General features: G+C 37.2%; 1 protein-coding gene across 13 annotated transcripts in view; it reads left to right on the top strand.

Annotated features, from left to right (window-relative positions):
• LOC127856017 (hepatoma-derived growth factor-related protein 2-like) overlaps positions 1-20,797 on the top strand; it is a 34,862-nt gene that overhangs the window by 6,117 nt on the left and 7,948 nt on the right. For 2 of the 13 annotated variants that reach the window (XR_008037818.1, XM_052391985.1), the window contains exons 1-6: positions 6,239-8,853; positions 14,105-14,236; positions 15,005-15,118; positions 18,222-18,353; positions 19,361-19,492; positions 20,213-20,287. Coding sequence is in view for 12 of the 13 variants with exons in the window: in XM_052391985.1 (XP_052247945.1) it covers positions 8,580-8,853; positions 14,105-14,236; positions 15,005-15,118; positions 18,222-18,353; positions 19,361-19,492; positions 20,213-20,287 (859 nt within the window). In the remaining variant the exon portion in view is untranslated. Of the gene's footprint in view, positions 1-3,049; positions 3,167-4,055; positions 4,072-6,233; positions 8,854-9,945; positions 10,060-12,051; positions 12,134-12,537; positions 12,580-14,104; positions 14,237-15,004; positions 15,119-18,221; positions 18,354-19,360; positions 19,493-20,212; positions 20,288-20,797 lie in introns of those variants that run through there. The other 11 variants (XM_052392008.1, XM_052391999.1, XM_052392068.1 and 8 more) reach the window with 11 other exon arrangements.

Here is a 20,797-nt window from a genome sequence, read left to right as displayed (position 1 = left end):
TTAATCTTAAAGAACTGGACCAACGTTATTCCTTCTTCTGTTTGAGATTTTGCAGAACTTCTCCCTAAAGTGACTAGTCTTTATGACATTAAGTGAGTAATAAGGCCTTTCAAAATTTCATTCTCTACAGTTATTTGATTAATCATTAAATATTATGAAAATTTAAATATCATTTATGTTAGATATAGAGCCATGTATTAATCTTGCATGATTTTCATGTCTGATAGATGTTTCACTCAACAGTTTGTTTATGCAGAAATAAAACAAGTAACTGATTTTTATGCCCCCCTTCAAAGAAGAGGGGGTATATTGCTTTGCACATGTCGGTCTGTCGGTCCGTCCACCAGGTGGTTTCCGGATGATAACTCAAGAACGCTTGGGCCTAGGATCTGTGCAAGTGGAAGTCAAGTTCTTAAACCTTTGCATGCTGGGAAATTTGTCGTCTGCTAAAATGTTGTCTGCTGAATTTCTCAAATTAGCGTTTTCTTTGAATTTTTTCAAAGAATACTATAAGAATAGCAAACAGTTTGGATCCTGATGAGACGCCACATTCTGTGGCGTCTCATCTGGATCCAAACTGTTTGCAAAGGCCTTCAAAATTCGGTTCCAGCACTGAAAGAGTTAAGAAAATCCCTGGAGTTGGTACTGTGCATCATTTAAGATTCCTCTTTGTAGCCTTGACCTTAAGTCATTTAATCTTGTTTGTTAATTTCAATTTCAGCTGGCACTACATGTTTTTGCCTTTATATGTTTGAACAAATAAAATGGGCATCAAATCCTTTAAGCAAACAAACAATTGACTCTGGGATACGGCCTTACCTTTCAAAAGGGGAAAATACCATGTGACGGGCACTTTTGGGGAAAAATTGCAATAAATTGTCATAAACCGAAGGTTAATTACATGTAATAACCATTATTTGCTCCACTTAAAAGCTGTAGCTTTTTATATGGCTTTCCCCTACCACAAGTGATTGGAGCTATACTGCAATCACTGTGTCTGTCTGTCCCACATGGGTTTATGAATAAAATAAAACATTTCAAGTTTCAAATGCTTAACTGTTCCCTGGAATTGTTCAGGAAAAATGCCTTGTAATTTGTTTAGCAGTCACATAAACAACCAAGCTATGTAATATGGAATTTTTACACCCATTATTGCTGCTTCTTCCTGTATTTGCGCGATGATTATCTGAGATATTAACTCTATGATTCTGTATTCTCAAATCTTTTCTATAAAGAAGGAATGTAGTTGACAATTGTTAATAGTTTTATTTGATCGTTCGTCAAAAAGTTGTAATTCTGTTACTCTTGTATCTTCAATGCAATTGAGTAATTAAATAGCAATTAAATTGAATGCGTTTTAATTCCCTTTTATTATTGTTTAACTTGAGTAACAATGCTATGACGTTAAATTTTATTTACACTTAAATGTATTATGAATATTGCTGGGCCAAGTGTGAGGTTGAGCGCTCTATAACCAGGTTTAAACCCCCAATGCTTTGCATTGACCGTTCCAAGGCGGTGACCCCAGCTTTATTCATATTTTGTGTTTATGTTGGTTTGTATTGTGCTGTATTGTGCTGTTTTGTACTGTTTGGGCAATCGGTCACTTGCCTTAAATAAAGGACCTACTAATTGTTTTTAATGAAAATTCAATACTGCTCCAGCAGCTGGAGTTTCACTTCTTTATATTGTATTATTTTTTAACCGATTTTTTTTCAAAACTTTCCCTCTGTGTCATCTGTAAAAGACTAAGATTAATATTTCTTTGCCAAAATACAGAGGAAATTTTTAATGGAATATTGATTGTTGCTTTAAAGCTTTTATGATAATCAGTAACAGAAGCAGTAACATTCAGCCATAATTATGTATCCACACGGCTATAAACTAATACCAAGCTTCCCATTCCCCTTCTCTTCAGATACTTCCTTTCTTTCAAAGGGAAACAGTGGTGGTAAACAGATGATATTGCAATATTGCAATACTTCTTCCTCTGCCAAAATACATGTTATAAACATTGTTGGGCCTCTTATCAGTTATAAAAATTGTAGGGTCCCATATAAGAAATAAACATGTTGACACTAATTTTCAGATTTCATATAAGTCATATTGTTGAGTCTCATATATGAAATACTGTTGGGTCCCATATAAGTAATATTGTGGGGTCCCATATAAGGTATATTGTCAGGTACCATATAAGAAATATTGCTGGGTCCTATATAAGAAGTATTGTTGGGTCCCGTATAAGAAACATTGTTGGGTCCCATATTTAAGAAATTTTGCAAGAAATATTGTCAGGTACCATATTATATAAGAAATATTGTTGGGTCCTATATAAGAAGTATTGTTGGGTCCCATATAAGAAACATTGTTGGGTCCCATATATAAAAAGTATTGTAAGAAATATTGTTTGATCTCATATAAGAAACATTGTTGGGTCCCATATACGTAAAAAGCATCGTTGGGTCCAACATAAAAGATACAAGTTGACATTCTAGGGTCCCTTATAATTTAATTAACATTAAATGTATAATTAACACTTTAGGTATCCATATAAGTAATGAAAATTGTTGGGCCTGGCCCTTTATTAGAAGTAGACATGTTTACACTTAATGACTAATGTTGAGACCCATATAATTAAAATGTATTGCTAGTAGACTGAACTGCAATTTTCTAACACTGGTTTCAGTGACACACATTCACTGTGCAGATTTCTACTAAATATGTGTTGTTTTAATCTCAAAATTAGTCTTGAGGGTTAATTGACACACCCATTAAATTATTTCCTTATAACCATATGGTATCCGTTGTTAATTCGAATGTTATTTATCATTTTGCCGTTCATCGTAATTTCTTTTCTGCTTGCCACCATCTTGGACGATGACGTAAATACAGGCATGCTCAATCACTATACATTGACCACTGCCAGTATCCTCCGCAATATAGACAATCCCAGAATCGATAATAAGGGCGCCGCCATATTGGCTATTACGTATTTTTGAGTAGTGACTTAATGGACTTTCCTACATTAATAGATAGTGACATCTACAATTATTTTGTGCTGAAAATGAACACACAAAAACCATACCTATGCTTATTTGCTCAAAGAGACATTCAGACAGGAGAGGAGCTTCTTTATGACTATAGTGTGTCTGATCTACCATGGAAGGTTAGTTATATCATATACATCATATTTAATAAATAGATGATGCCATTATCATGAAGAAGCACACATGAATGGATGTCAAACTACTAACATAACTTTTGTCATCAAACAGCTTATGGCTTTTCGCTAACATAATTGTATCCTCAAAAACAGCTGTTAACCCTTTGCATGCTGGGAAATGTGTCTCCTGCTCTAATTCATCTGCTGAATTTCAAAAATTAGCATTTTCTTCGAGTTTTTTTCATAGAATATTATTAGAATAGCAAACAGTTTGGATCCTGATGAGACGCCACATTCTTATTTTTTCCCTGTAACAAAAAGGAAAGAGCATTTATACATTTGTATTTGGTATCTAGCGTCTCTAATTGGTCCACTATCAGGATTGTTTAAATAATGCCCCTTTGGTTAAAATTTGCTCCTTCCTTGGAGATCACATCTTTTACAAAAATTAATGAGCTATCAGATTCATCTTATGTTCCAAGTTAATCAACCCCACAAATCAATAAGAGTTCAGCAATCTTTATTATAGCTGTTGAGCAATATTGGGCTTTTTTATGTCCCCCACTATAGTAGTGGGGGACATATTGTTTTTGCCCTGTCTGTTGGTCTGTTGGTTGGTTGGTTGGTCTGCTGGTTGGTTTGCGCCAACTTTAACATTTTGCAATAACTTTTGCTATATTGAAGATAGCAACTTCATATTTGGCATGCATGTGTATCTCATGAAGCTGCACATTTTGAGTGGTGAAGGGTCAAGGTCATCCTTCAAGGTCAAACGTCATATAGGGGGACATTGTGTTTCACAAACACATCTTGTTGGACCTTTTGTTTAGTCTTGTGTTATCTGGTACCTTTTATAAAATCAATATTAAGTTACTTTTGCAATAATTTGTAGGAAAAGAAAGCCAATGGTATGTTTAGTTCACAGTTTTTAATGGATGTAATGATACTTTGAATGGTAATATTGGGAAGTAAGTAGGTAAATATTCTTGTTTAAATTGTCTAATTATTGAGTAAGCCAATCTTGTGAAATACAATTTAGCAGAACGTTCAAAGAAAATAAGTTTTTATGGCCAACTTCGCATCATGGTTGTCAGTTTTTTTCAAGGCTGATAAATAGTTATGATAATTTCAATACTGTCAAAAGTATGCAAATGATAGTTGGCACACATATTCATGTACATCTCTTAGGAAAAAAGCAACATAACTTTAAGCGGGTATATTCGATTTTTAAATGCGTTAAATTGTAATATATTGAAACAAATATGCTATAATAACACGCAATATGCAAGAAAAATGATACATTTAAGACGAATTTCATAAAATGCAGCAAATGCAAACTTGCGCACCAAGCTGATTGTGACGAAGATAATTCGTACATATTTTCCTACAATAACCGATGCATTCGTCTTTTAAGTAAGTGTTCGTGTGTCGTATGAATCAATATCGCTGCAGGAATTTAAAATGAACCGTTAAACTAAATTTAGATTCACATCTTACATGCATGATATACATGCTGGCGAATTCGGCTGTACAGGCTTTTTCGATTTCAATTTTAAATATTCTGCTTATTTCGCATTTTCCGACAAATGTTCTTCTTTACTTGTATTTTAGTTTATTTTGAAATATATGTATAATAAGTTTTTTGCACATTTTATATTAATTAATAAATATTTGACAAGATCGTATATACCCGCTTTAAATGGTCTGCCACCTAGGGCAAACATGTATATGATACTTGAATTATCCAGTGAATGGCAAAATCAAATTCAAAGGTATCATTACAGCCTGCTTGTTAAGATTTAATTTTCATGTTAGTTTGCATCTTTTCATTTTTAGCTCATCTATTTTTTGAAAAAAAATTATGAGCTATTGTCATCACCTTGGCGTAGGCGTCCGATTAAGTTTTGCATTTACAGGGGTTTTTCTGTCTATTTTGGGAAAAGGAGTCTGACCAAATTGGGAATTTTTTATCGACACAATTGGCCATTTGGGGAAATTTTGCTTCGATTAAACAGCTCATTTGGGAAAAAATAGTGAATATATCATGCTTAAATAATTCAGTAGTTTAACAAATAAATTTGTTTTTATTTGTTATTTTGTCTTCTTTATATAAACAGATGCAATATTGGGCGTGTTCAACGTTTATTCAAGTACTGCATTTTTGTTTATTAGTTACAGTTACACTCTGAGATAAGAACTGAACAGTCAAAACCTTATAGCAGATATTTTTTACCAAAACAAACACTGGTTAGTCACACAAGTTATAAGACACTTCATTCTTTAAAGAAAAAAAAAAATTTTTTTTTTGGAAGTTGGGACTTTTTTTTAATATTTTGGTTTGGGATCGGGTCCGTTTGCTTTGGGAGTGCCTCCGTTTTCCGGAGGCGCAGACAGTGCTGAAAACCCCCTGATTTAGGTCCACTTTACTCATTAAGTATCAATGCTTTTGCATTCAAACTTGGTACACTTACTAACTATCAAGAGGGGACTGGGCAGGCAAAGTTAGATAACTCTGGCGTGCATTTTGACAGAATTATGTGCCCTTTTTATACTTAGAAAATTGAAAATTTGGTTAAGTTTTGTGTTTAGGTCCACTTTATTCCGTAAGTATCAAAGCTATTGCTTTCATACTTGCAACACTTATTAACTATCATAAGGGGACTGTGCAGGCAAAGTCATGCAACTCTGACTGGCATTCTGACGGAATTATGGGCCCTTTATACTTAGAAAATTGAAGATTTGGTTATGTGAATTTTGTGTTTAGATCCATTTTACTTCTAAAGTATCAAGGTTATTGATTCTAAACTTCAAATACTTTCATGCTATCATGAGGGTACTGTACCTGGCAAGTTGAATTTTACCTTGACCTTTGAATGACCTTGACTCTCAAGGTCAAATTATTTAATTTTGCTAAAATTGCCATAACTTCTTTATTTATGATTAGATTTGACTGATAATTTGACAAAACAACTCTTAACTGACATACCACAATAGACTCCCCCCACCTTATAAATGACCACCACACCCTTACACTATACCCCCCTCCCCCCCCCCCACCACCACCCAGCCCATTTTATTTTTTATGTTCCCATTCACTATAGTGGGGGACATATGGATTTTCCCCTGTTGGTCTGTTTCTGCCAACTTTAACATTTTGCAATCACTTTTGCTATATTGAAGAAAGCTACTTCATATTTGGCATGTATGTGTTTTTCATGGAGCTGCACATTTTGAGTGGTACTTTCTGATAATGGGTTAAAATGAAAGTGAATATCTGTTAACAGTTGCACTGCATAAGCATGAAACAAATTGCCTGGATTATTTCATTTATTTTTCTTACACATACTGCTCTGATAGGGAATACATGTTATAAACATGACTTGCGAGTTTTTCACACCTTTATTGACATTACACAACAGATTAACACCAATGAGCTGTCGAAAGTCGTTTAACCTCTATGCCATTAAAATCTGTTAAATGGACGAATAAAGCAATTAAGCTGTGATCTTCGCCATCTTTGTACCAGATTGCAGAATTTCCAATTTCAGATTTCCAGTTTGCGAAGTCATTTTTGCCAATTCCCAATGGGCAGAATATTTATTTATTAGGTTGTTTACGATGTATCCTTGTTTGAAGCTTTATTATTGCAATATTTCTGCCTAAATACATGTAATAAGAATTGTTGGGCCTCTTACAAGTAATAAACATCGTAGGGTCCCATATAAGAAATAAACATGTTTACACTAATTTTCGGGTCTCATATAAGTAATATTGTTGGGTCCCATATAAGAAATACTGTTGAGTCCCATATAAGAAGTATTATAAGAAATATTGTTGGGTCCTATATTAGAAGTATTGTTGGGTCCCATATACGAAACATTGTTGGGTCCCATGTATAATAAGCATTGTAAGAAATATTGTCAGGTACCATATAAGAAATATTGTTGGGTCCTATAAGAAGTATTGCTGGGTCCCATTTTAGAAACGGGTTTTTTACCTTCTATAACAGACGCCGAACTAGGCTGTTTGTTTCCCCTTTCTGGTCAAAAAAATTCCACCTAAAAAAAAATATATATTTATTTTTAGCTCCATCTGGCCAGCGGGGCTTATGTCATGGTCCTGTGTCCGTCGTGTGTCCATGCGTGCGTTAACTTTTTCTTTAAACATCTTCTTCTTCTTCTTTTTACAGTTTTGAGCACGAACAGTCCGTTTTTCACGATTTAAAACGGCCGTTTTTGTAAATATTCACGGACATGAAAGGATTGTGAATTGGCCGTGTCAAAATTGTGAAATGTCCGTCCATGGCCAATCGCAAAGAAGGAAAAAAAGCCCTGAATCCACAACGAATACAATGACACAATACAACATAAAGCTAATTATGGCATGTTCACAGACATTCAAATATTTTGCAGAAATGCATTTGCCGTTGTTATACATTTTTATACACGTATAATATGTACGTAAAAACGACACCCTTCTATTACTCATCATATTAAGGGTTGCGGCATGTGGATATTGTCTTTAACATCTTGAATGGCAAAAAGGGATTTTTGTCCGTTAAATGAAGGATTTTTTGGCTGTTTTAAAGAATTTGAAGTATTATAAAATTGTTTATAAGTTTTTGTCACAGTGTATATGGGTTCCTCTACCCCTCCAGTGCACATATTACTCCTCGTCAAATTTTTCTTGGTCATACGTGCACTGTTTGGGTAGAGGAACCAATATACACTGTAAACAAAAAACTATAACTTATGATATACATAACAGCAAAACTTCAGTTGTAATGTCCAATATACTTTTCTGTAGATTTCAGTAAGACCCACCAATGGATAATAATATCAAGGCCCAACTGTTGACTATATACTTATATATATGTGGCGCGTTTCTGAAAAAGGCCCCTTTTGTGTGAACGTCAAATAACGGAGAAATGACGTTGTGAAGATATGCATTATTTTCCGACGTTTAAAAATTATTTTAGACAAACATCACACAAATTTAATCACTATGCTAATTCATTTAATTTAGAATGTGTAACAATACAAATTGGCCATATTACATGTATAGTAGTAAACAACGGACAAAACTTCTTGCAAAATTATATCGTCAAAATAGTTGCATTGATATAAAAACATTTTTAGAGTTCACACAGCATCTCTTCAAAATTATAGGTTTGAACAAGTTTTCATTTGATCATATAAAACGTGTACATTATCTGAATAGGAAAAGAACGAACTTTAAGAACATTTTAAAAACTCAATTTATTTTTGTCACATTCATATGGCCTTTTTTTCTGAACCATGTCACGTAAACATAATAGCAAAACCTTCTGTTATCCAAGCCAATATATATTTTCTATAGATTTCAGCAAGACCCACCAATGGATAATAGACATACAAGACCCCACTGTTGACATTATATGTTTACAGTCATTGAGGCAACTGTTGAAGACACCCACAGTCTAGAATCTATACAGGAGTCAGAGCCTCTCATGATACAACATGCCAGTGTTGACTGTGCTGATCATATGCAATCTACAGGTTTCACTTTGGTTCTTTCAGAGTCCATGTCAACTGCTGACAGTGAAGAGCCAGGCAGTCTGACCCATGATAGGAGGGAGCCAAGTGAAGAGCCAGCCAGTCTGACCCACGATAGGAGGGAGCCAAGTGAAGAGCCAGCCAGTCTGACCCATGGTATTTCTGTTATCTGTTGGGCCTCTTACAAGTAATAAACATCGTAGGGTCCCATATAAGAAATAAACATGTTTACACTAATTTTCGGGTCTCATATAAGTAATATTGTTGGGTCCCATATAAGAAATACTGTTGAGTCTCATATAAGAAGTATTGTAAGAAATATTGTCTGGTACCATATAAGACATTCTTCAAAAGTTCCAAGGTTACTTTGTCATGGCGATTTGCCAATCATTGGTTCAGCATTTCTTACTTGCTGTCAATATACCTTGAGCGACCATTGCAGTCCTTTTGTTTACTTTAGTCTTTGATACATAGATTTGTTATTTTATATTAAACTTTGCTGTTAAATCAAGAAATTGTTGTGTTGTTTTATATGTATGTATTTTTTATTTTACAAACTGGTACAATCGTTCACAATTACTTCTAAAGTCTAGTTGTGCAAATATGGGATTGCTTAAGCCATTTAAGAATTATGGTCTTTGTTTCATATCCCTGTACAGATGAGATATTGTGACCTGAAGGTTTCTTTATTATGGCACAATATTTATTTAGACTTTCAGCAATTATACTACATTCTCTTCCAGTTTAATGGCATACATACATACATGTATACTTCGGCTTTTATACAGAAATAAGTAATTATGTTGAATTTGCTTGCCATCAATTTGTGAATAAATTATAATAAAAACTTTTATGGAGACCTTTGATTTTGGCAGCTTTTGTATGACAGAAAATGGTTATCTGTGAGAACCCAATAATTGATTTTAAATTGTTAGACCCAATTGTTATATTTAACATAAATTTTGGCATATATACAGGAAGTAGCTATTTTCAAAATGGCGGATCATGTAAATACCAAACCACGTGTTGGCTTTTTCAGAATTAAACATTACAAAATTTTTGACTCTGTAAATGCATGGTGTGATTACAAGAATTTGGAGCACCATAATGACTACAACTATACAGATAAAAGCTTTCTTGTGTACATCTTTTCTGTAGAAGATGCAAAACAAATTTGTTAAATTGGCAGCAAACTGGAATGATGACTGCATATTTGTGAATATAATCAAGAATTAACATGCTTTATAGATTCTTGACATGACTCATGGTGAACTAAAATTGCTTGCAAAGCATCTGGGACATGATGTGAAGACCCACAAGGAATATTATCAGTTGTCTTCCAGTACCATGGAACTCTCAAAGGTATATATTTCATTAATAAAAATCTTTAAATTTTCCATACACAGATATTTGAAAAACTAAATGCTATATTGTAACTAAGAGGGCTAAAAGAAAGAATAATTTAACAGGCAGCCACAGTAAGACCATATCTGATGTTGACTTTGACTAGTATGCTTTGCATTAATGGCTTTTTATGCCCCCTGGATCGAATGAACGGGGGTATATTGTTTTTGGCTTGTCTTTCTTTGTATGTGTGTGCGTGTCAAGGTGTGTGTGTGTGTACAAAACTTTTACCAAAACTTAAACGTTTGATCATAACTTTTGAAATATTGAAAACAGCAACTTGATATTTGGATTACATGCGTATCTCATGGACCTGCACATTTTGAGTGGTGAAAGGTCAATGTCATCCTTCAAGGTCAAAGGTCAAATAAAAAAAAGCGGCACAGTAGGGGCATTGTGTTTCTTACAAACACATCTCTTGTTGTGAGTGTGTTTTGTGCTACAACCAATGTCCATGCCAAGGTGGAAACTCTCCAGTTCATGTTATTGTTGTTTTGTCTATTTAGCCCTCATTGTCATACTGTTTAGTGTTGTCTGCTAATTTGTTGCCATTGTTGACTATTTTATATTATTGTGGCTTTTCTTCATTTATTCAATGGGAATTTTGGTCACTGACCAGCTTTTCATTAATTAAGTTCTTTTACCGAAATGGTATCAAAAAATGCAATATCTAAAGGCAGTACATCACACAAGCTAGCATTAATATAAAGCGTAATTATACCCACTTACCTATGTGTAATGGGGGCTATATAAAAGTCACTTTGTCGGTCTGTCCCGAAATTTCATCCGATCTTCACCAAACTTGGTCACAAGTTGTATCTAGATGATGTCTAGGTCAAGTTTGAATATGGGTCATGCCTGGTAAAAAAACTAGGTCACAAGGTCACTTAGTGCTTTTAAACACAAAGTTTGTCTGGACCATAACTATTTCATTTATTGTTAGATTTTTAATTGACTTGGTTTTGATTTGTTCACCATCATGGGACCGTGTGTCGCGCGAAAGAATTGCGTCGATATCTCCAAGAACTTAGATCAAGGTCACTTTTGGAGTTCAAGGGTAAAATGCTTGTCCGGGCCATAACTTTTGTCATTCATTGTGAGATTTTAAAATCATTTGGAACATTTGTTAACCATCATTGGAGGGTGTGTCGCGCAAAGAATTTCATCTTGTCCGGGCAATAACTGTGTTGTTCTTTTGAGATTTTAAAATCAGTTGGAACATTTCACCATCATTGGAAGGTGTGTTGTGCGAAAGAATTACGTCGATATCTCCAAGGTCAAGGTCACACTTTGAGTTCAAATGTCAAAAATGGCCATAAATGAGCTTTTCTGGGCCATAACTATGTAGTTCATTGTGAGATTTAAAAATCATTGGCACATTTGTTCACTGTCATATGACTTGTGTGTCACGTGAAAGAGTTACGTCAATATCTCGAAGGTCAAGGTCACACTTTGTTCAAAGGTAAAAGAAGGCCATAACTATGTTGTTCATTGTGAGATTTTAAAATCATGTGTTCACCGTTATGGATGGTGTGTGGCAGGAAAGAATTATGTCGATATCTCCAAGGTCAAGGTCATGCTTTAAGTTCAAAGGTCAAAATGGCCATAAATGATAATGGCATAATAATTCTTAAAAATAGCCATTAATTAGATTCTCTTGTGTGGATGGGGCACGTGGGGGTATAGGTCACGTCTGTGACAAAGCTCTAGTTTCTTTAAGTGTTGTGGCAGATAATTGAGATTATATTATTTGTAGGGCTGTGTAATTTACAAATATGGTACTGTGCAGACTTTCACAAGCTGTCAACAAAATAGCATATGGCAACGTTTGTGTTCAATTATATTGATATTGAAATAAAAAGTGAGGTCAGGGAACTATGGATTGCTACTGTTGTTATGATGGAAGTATTGTTGACACTGGAATATTATGGTCTTCTTGAAATTTTATAGGTTGCCCTGATGTTGTATGCTGTTGAAAATGGTAAAGTCAATGAGTGGAAGGGAAGGCAGATGAAGGACATAGTAGTAGAAGGTTTGATTATAAGAATTTTATTAATATAATTCATTTTACTGAATTGGGATGGAGAATTTTTGTTACTTTCTCTCCTATGGCTGTCAGTAAATTCGACTGAATGATCATTCTTCAGAACAAAACAGAGCGCTTGAGAACAGACAAACGATGTAAAACATTGTTTGAAAGGCGGGGCCCTTGTTTTGGCCACGTTAATTCAATAAGTCTAAAATTTACGTGGTAAAAATAGGCAAACCTATTTTATGTGCCTTGAAAATTGTTTATCCTCTTAAAGAAATGCTAATGCAACAAAATACTTTTTAACAACCTTGAAGTATTGAAAATATTTACTGTCGTATCAAGAGTGACTTCTGGTTATTTTTTTCTAAATAGTTATTTCTAAAATAAAAAATCATTTTTTACAGATTTACCTCTTCCAATTGAAGACGAAGATGGCCATCAAGAAGGTAAAATAGTTATTTATACCCATGATAGATCATTGGCCACTGTTCATTTGTATTATGAAAGTGGTCCATAACAGAGTCATTGTTATGGTAGCCCATTAAAAAAAAAAGGGAGTATAGGAATACCTTTAGATTTGGACACCTTATGAAATAGTTTATATGCTCAATTAGACATTTCTGTTTCTGAGTTATTTTAATGATTTAAAGGATAAATAACTTACTTGCAAGTATGAAGATTTTCTGATTTAAATTGTAAGCAGGTCTTATAACATATTTTAGTGGGGGATATGTGTGTTGTTATTTTGTGTACATCTCATACCTTATACCGAAAAGCATAAAAAAACACGTTTAGAAGTGCTTTTGGAAAACAAAACATTTCCTTTGGTATTTCTATTATCATATAATAAAGGCCCACCTATTGATGATAAAGACATGACCCAACTGTAGACTATATATTCTAGTACAATTTTCTGTTGTCCAAGCCAATATATATTTATGCCACCCTTCGAAGAAGAGGGGGTATTTTGCTTTGCACATGTCGGTCGGTCTGTCGGTCGGTTCGTCCACCAGGTGGTTTCCGATGATAACTCAAGAACGCTTTGGGCTAGGATCATGAAACTTCATAGGTACATTGATCATGACTTGCAGATGACCCCTATTGATTTTGAGGTCACTAGGTCAAAGGTCAAGGTCACAGTGACCCGAAATAGTAAAATGGTTTCGGGATGATAACTCAAGAACGCATACGCCTAGGATCATGAAACTTCATGGGTAGATTGATCATGACTCGCAGATGACCCCTATAGATTTTGAGGTCAAAGGTCAAGGTCACGGTGACCCAAAATAGTAAAATGGTTTCCGGATGATAACTCAAGAACGCATACGGCTAGGATCATGAAACTTCATGGGTAGATTGATCATTACTCGCAGATGACCCCTATTGATTTTGAGGTCACTAGGTCAAAGGTCAAGGTCACGGTGACCCGAAATAGTAAAATGGTTTTCGGATGATAACTCAAGAAAGCATATGCCTAGGATCATGAAACTTCATAGGTAGATTGATCATGACTCGCAGATGACCCCTATTGATTTTGAGGTCACAAGGTCAAGGTCACAGTGACCCGAAATAGTCAAATGATTTTCGAATGATAACTCAAGAACGCTTTTGCCTAGGATCATGACACTTCATAGGTACATTGATCGTGACTTGCAGATGACCCCTATTGATTTTCAGGTCACTAGGTCAAAGGTCGAGGTCACAGTGACAAAAGTCGTATTCACACAATGGCTGCCAGTACAACGGACAGCCCATATGTGGGGCATGCATGTTTTACAAACAGCCCCTGTTTCTATAGATTTCAGCAAGACCCACCAATGGATAATAGACATACAAGACCCCACTGTTGACATTATATGCTTACAGGCATTGAGGCAACTATACAGGAGTCAGAGCCTCTCATGATACAACAGGCCAGTGTTAACTGTGCTGATCAAATGCAATCTACAGGTTTCACTTTGGTTCTTTCAGAGTCCATGTCAACTGCTGACAGTGAAGAGCCAGGCAGTCTGACCCATGATAGGAGGGAGCCAAGTGAAGAGCCAGCCAGTCTGACCCATGATAGAAGGGAGCCAAGTGAAGAGCCAGCCAGTCTGACCCATGGTATTTCTATTATCATATAATAAAGGCCCACCTATTGATGATAAAGACATGACCCAACTGTAGACTATATATTCTAGTACAATTTTCTGTTGTCCAAGCCAATATATATTTATGCCACCCTTCGAAGAAGAGGGGGTATATTGCTTTGCTCATGTCGATCGGTCCGTCCGTCCACCAGGTGGTTGTCATACGATAACTCAAGAACGCTTGGGCCTAGGATCATGAAACATCATAGGTACATTGATCATGACTTGCAGATGACCCCTATTGATTTTGAGGTCACTAGGTCAAGGTCACGGTGATCGAAATTGTAAAATGGTTTCCGGATTATAACTCAAGAAAAGGTCAAGGTCACAGTGACCCGAAATAGTCAAATGATTTTCGAATGATAACTCAAAAACGCTTTTGCCTAGGATCATGACACTTCATAGGTACATTGATCGTGACTTGCAGATGACCCCTATTGATTTTCAGGTCACTAGGTCAAAGGTCAAGGTCACAGTGACAAAAGTCGTATTCACACAATGGCTGCCAGTACAACGGACAGCCCATATGTGGGGCATGCATGTTTTACAAACAGCCCTTGTTTCTATAGATTTCAGCAAGACCCACCAATGGATAATAGACATACAAGACCCCACTGTTGACATTATATGCTTACAGGCATTGAGGCAACTATACAGGAGTCAGAGCCTCTTATGATACAACAGGCCAGTGTTAACTGTGCTGATCAAATGCAATCTACAGGTTTCACTTTGGTTCTTTCAGAGTCCATGTCAACTGCTGACAGTGAAGAGCCAGGCAGTGTGACCCATGATAGGAGGGAGCCAAGTGAAGAGCCAGCCAGTCTGAGCCATGATAGAAGGGAGCCAAATCCTCAAGGTATAAATGCAATTATACCCCCACAAACAAAGTTTAGGGATGTATATAGGAGTGAACTTGTCGGTCGGTTCGTATTAAGTGTCCACCCTCTAATTCAAGTTGTTTTCATCTAATCTTCACCAAACTTGTCTGTTGGTCTGTCGGTCGGTCCGTCTGTATTAAGTGTCCGCTCTCTAATTCAAGTTGTATTCATCCGATCTTCGGTCAGATGTTGTATCTAGAGGATACCTAGGTGAAGTGTGAATATGGGTCATGCCGGATCAAAAACTAGGTCACGGGGTCACTTAGTGCGTTTTTATCCCCACGCTTTTTGAAAAAAAGGTGGGGATATTGTGGTGATCTCCGCCGTCCGTCCGTCCGTCTGTCCGTCCGTCTGTCCGTCTGTCCGTCCGTCCTGGCCACTATCTCCTCCTACACTAAAAGCACTAGAACCTTGAAATTTACACACATGGTAGCTATGAGCATATGTGCGACCCTGCACTATTTGGAATTTTGATCTGACCCCTGGGTCAAAAGTTATAGGGGTTGGGGTGGGGCCGCGTCAGAAATTATCACTCATTTTTTTAGGTTATTTTACATTTACTTCTTTATTTCTACACCGATTCACTTCAAATTGATACTGGACCTCACCTATGACAATACGGTCAATCTCAACCATGCATGGCCCCATTCCCAACCCTGGGGCGCCCCGCCCACATAGGCCACACCCACCAAAAATTTCCATTTACTATAATTTTTTCATTTCTACACGGATTCACTTCAAATTGATACTGAACTTTTGTTATGACATTAGGGTCAATCTCAACTATGCATGGCCCCAATCCCAACCCTGGGGCGCCCGCCCACATAGGCCACACCCACCAAAAAATTCCATTTACTATAATTTTTTCATTTCTACACGGATTCACTTCAAATTGATACTGAACTTCTCTTATGACATTAGGGTCAATCTCAACTATGCATGGCCCCATAACCAACCCTGGGGCCCCGCCCACATAGACCACACCCACCCAAAATTGCCTTTACTATAATTTCTTCATTTCTACACCGATTCACTTAAAATTGATATTGAACTTCTCTTATGACAATACAGTCAATCTCAACTATGCATGGCCCCATTACCAACCCTGGGGCGCCCCGCCCACATAGACCACACCCACCCAAAATTGCCTTTTACTATAATTTCTTCATTTATACACCGATTCACTTCAAATTGATACTGAACCTCTCTTATGACAATACGGTCAATCTCAACTATGCATGGCCCCATTACCAACCCTGGGGCGCCCTGCCCACATATGTCACACCCACCCAAAATTGCCTTTTACTATAACTTCTTCATTTCTACACCAATTCACTTCTAATTGATGATGAACTTCTCTTATGACAATACGGTCAATCTCAGCTATGCATGGCCCCATTACCAACCCTGGGGCACACCTAGGTCAAACATTCGGCGTGGGGATACGCGTCGGCCTCTGCCGCGCCATTTCTAGTTAACATTGAGCATGGTTTGGGCTGTTTTTTGTGAAGACAACATGCAAAATATTTTGTGTTCATTAAGGCATTTATGCTTGCCATCTCATCTGTTATGAACAGTTTATTTGTGAAATGAGAGGATTAATACCCGAATAATCTACAACTACAAAAGATATTATTTAACTTTTGAGAATGATTTTATTATACCCCCACAAACGAAGTTTAGGGGGTTATATTGGAGTTAGCTTGTAGTGTTTCATCTAGAAAGGCAGAGGGGCATGGCGCATGACTTGAAAAAAGGGCATTTTGCACGGAGATTCTCTTAAAAAGGGCGCATTGGGTGTTTTTGAAACTTTTAATCACAGCTTAAAACTTTGATTTAAACATTGTACATGTCATTTTTCGTGAGAAATTCTCGCGAAATGTGTTCTTAAAATACATAGCTATTGAGTAGACATGTGAATTTATTATTATATTTTTTGGAGAACATTCAAATCGGATGCAAAACACAAAAATGTTACTGATCACGGCGGCTCTAAACTGAAAGTAAACTTCATGGAGCAGGTCGTCATTAAATTACAAAATTTGCTATACGTTTTTTAAAATCGGCTCAGATTTATCTTGTAATAGACTGTACTTCGGAACTCTGCTAAGTACAAATGTAATTAAAATCTTTACCGTTACGGCCCTTGTTACGTTACGACCCAGAATGTGGCTCATGAATTTGTTCGGGTCTCTAATGTATGTATTGATTTTCTTCTACATCAGTACCTCATCGAGACGTTCATAATAAAGGCCCACCTATTGATGATAAAGACATGACCCAACTGTAGACTATATATTCTAGTACAATTTTCTGTTGTCCAAGCCAATATATATTTATGCCACCCTTCGAAGAAGAGGGGGTATATTGCTTTGCTCATGTCGATCGGTCCGTCCGTCCACCAGGTGGTTGTCATACGATAACTCAAGAACGCTTGGGCCTAGGATCATGAAACATCATAGGTACATTGATCATGACTTGCAGATGACCCCTATTGATTTTGAGGTCACTAGGTCAAGGTCACGGTGATCGATATTGTAAAATGGTTTCCGGATTATAACTCAAGAACGCATACGCCTAGGATCATGAAACTTCATGGGTAGATTGATCATGACTCGTAGATGAACCCTATAGATTTTGAGGTCACATGGTCAAAGGTCAAGGTCACAGTGACCCGAAATAGTCAAATGATTTTCGAATGATAACTCAAGAACGCTTTTGCCTAGGATCATGACACTTCATAGGTACATTGATCGTGACTTGCAGATGACCCCTATTGATTTTCAGGTCACTAGGTCAAAGGTCAAGGTCACAGTGACAAAAGTCGTATTCACACAATGGCTGCCAGTACAACGGACAGCCCATATGTGGGGCATGCATGTTTTACAAACAGCCCTTGTTTCTATAGATTTCAGCAAGACCCACCAATGGATAATAGACATACAAGACCCCACTGTTGACATTATATGCTTACAGGCATTGAGGCAACTATACAGGAGTCAGAGCCTCTCATGATACAACAGGCCAGTGTTAACTGTGCTGATCGAATGCAATCTACAGGTTTCACTTTGGTTCTTTCAGAGTCCATGTCAACTGCTGACAGTGAAGAGCCAGGCAGTCTGACCCATGATAGGAGGGAGCCAAGTGAAGAGCCAGCCAGTCTGAGCCATGATAGGAGGAAGCCAAGTGAAGAGCCAGCCAGTCTGACCCATGGTATTTCTGTTATCATAGAATAAAGGCCCACCTATTGATGATAAAGACATGACCCAACTGTAGACTATATATTCTAGTACAATTTGTCAGTAGATTGATCATGACTCGCAGATGACCCCTATTGATTTTGAGGTCACTAGGTCAAAGGTCAAGGTCACAGTGACCCGAAATAGTAAAATGGTTTCTGGATGATAACTCAAGAACGCATACGCCTAGGATCATGAAACTTCATGGGTAGATTGATCATTACTCGCAGATGACCCCTATAGATTTTGAGGTCAAAGGTCAAGGTCACGGTGACCCGAAATAGTAAAATGGTTTCCGGATGATAACTCAAGAACGCATACGGCTAGGATCATAAACTTCATGGGTAGATTGATCATTACTCGCAGATGACCCCTATTGATTTTGATGTCACTAGGTCAAAGGTCAAGGTCACGGTGACCCGAAATAGTAAAATGGTTTTCGGATGATAACTCAAGAAAGCATATGCCTAGGATCATGAAACTTCATAGGTAGATTGATCATGACTCGCAGATGACCCCTATTGATTTTGAGGTCACAAGGTCAAAGGTCAAGGTCACGGTGACCCGAAATAGTAAAATGATTTTCGGATGATAACTCAAGAACGCTTTTGCCTAGGATCATGACACTTCATAAGTACATCGATCGTAACTCGCAGATGACCCCTATTGATTTTCAGGTCACTAGGTCAAAGGTCAAGGTCACAGTGACAAAAAACGTATTCACACAACGGCTGCCACTACAACGGACAGCCCATATGGGGGGCATGCATGTTTTCTATAGATTTCAGCAAGACCCACCAATGGATAATAGACATACAAGACCCCACTGTTGACATTATATGTTTACAGGCATTGAGGCAACTGTTGAAGACACCCACAGTCTAGAATCTATACAGGAGTCGGAGCCTCTCATGATACAACATGCCAGTGTTGACTGTGCTGATCATATGCAATCTACAGGTTTCACTTTGGTTCTTTCAGAGTCCATGTCAACTGCTGACAGTGAAGAGCCAGGCAGTCTGACCCATGATAGGAGGGAGCCAAGTGAAGAGCCAGCCAGTCTGACCCATGATAGGAGGGAGCCAAGTGAAGAGCCAGCCAGTCTGACCCATGGTATTTCTGTTGTCATATAATAAAGGCCCATCTATTGATGATAAAGACATGACCCAACTGTAGACTATATATTCTAGTACAATTTTCTGTTGTCCAAGCCAATATATATTTATGCCACCCTTCGAAGAAGAGGGGGTATATTGCTTTGCTCATGTCGATCGGTCCGTCTGTCCACCAGGTGGTTGTCATACGATTACTCAAGAACGCTTGGGCCTAGGATCATGAAACATCATAGGTACATTGATCATGACTTGCAGATGACCCCTATTGATTTTGAGGTCAAAAGGTCAAGGTCACGGTGACCCGAAATAGTAAAATGATTTTCCGATGATAACTCAAGAACGCTTTTGCCTAGGATCATGACACTTCATAGGTACATTGATCGTGACTTGCAGATGACCCCTATTGATTATCAGGTCACTAGGTCAAAGGTCAAGGTCACAGTGACAAAAAACGTATTCACACAATGGCTGCCACTACAACGGACAGCCCATATGGGGGGCATGCATGTTTTCTATAGATTTCAGCAAGATCCACCAATGGATAATAGACATACAAGACCCCACTGTTGACATTATATGTTTACAGTCATTGAGGCAACTGTTGAAGACACCCACAGTCTAGAATCTGTACAGGAGTCAGAGCCTCTCATGATACAACATGCCAGTGTTGACTGTGCTGATCATATGCAATCTACAGGTTTCACTTTGGTTCTTTCAGAGTCCATGTCAACTGCTGCCAGTGAAGGGCCAGCCAGTCTGACCCATGATGAAATGAGGCAGCCAAATCCTCAAGGTATGAACTAAATTTGAAGACGGGTTTCTCTGCATTTTCTATCATTATGTGACAGAGTCTTATGTCATGACTGTATTAAAGTAAATGAGTAGTCCAAGTCAAGTGTGATGCTCTAGACGACCTCCTCTGTGATCTACAGGGTTACAACAATGTGCTTGTAAAAGTCCTTGTAAAGTACAAAGTAGGCAGTTTGCTATGAAAGTTAATGTTTAGTACTTGTTCTTCCAAGAAATGATAGTTCTGCGAACTGTCAGTTCTTATATGTGTGAAAAATTGGTTTAAACTGGTGTTAAAACAGTTTCAGTTAGTTCATTTTACCTCCTAACATGTTCAGGTTTTGTGCATTTTTATCAGGAAAACCTTGCTCTACAATATTCAATCATTGTATCACTTGCAGTGTTCTGCTGTGAAATTTTACTGTTGGGGACCCTTTAGGATTACAAAAGTGGGGACAAAAAGAAAAAATATGGGGACACAGAAATATTTTTGTAGCAGAATTAAATGTGTGGA

This window comes from Dreissena polymorpha, chromosome 1 (genome assembly GCF_020536995.1).
Source record: "Dreissena polymorpha isolate Duluth1 chromosome 1, UMN_Dpol_1.0, whole genome shotgun sequence".
Classification (NCBI taxonomy): domain Eukaryota; kingdom Metazoa; phylum Mollusca; class Bivalvia; order Myida; family Dreissenidae; genus Dreissena; species Dreissena polymorpha.
The sequence above is the reverse complement of the archived record's forward strand: the minus strand, read 5'-3'. Positions and strand labels throughout refer to the sequence as shown.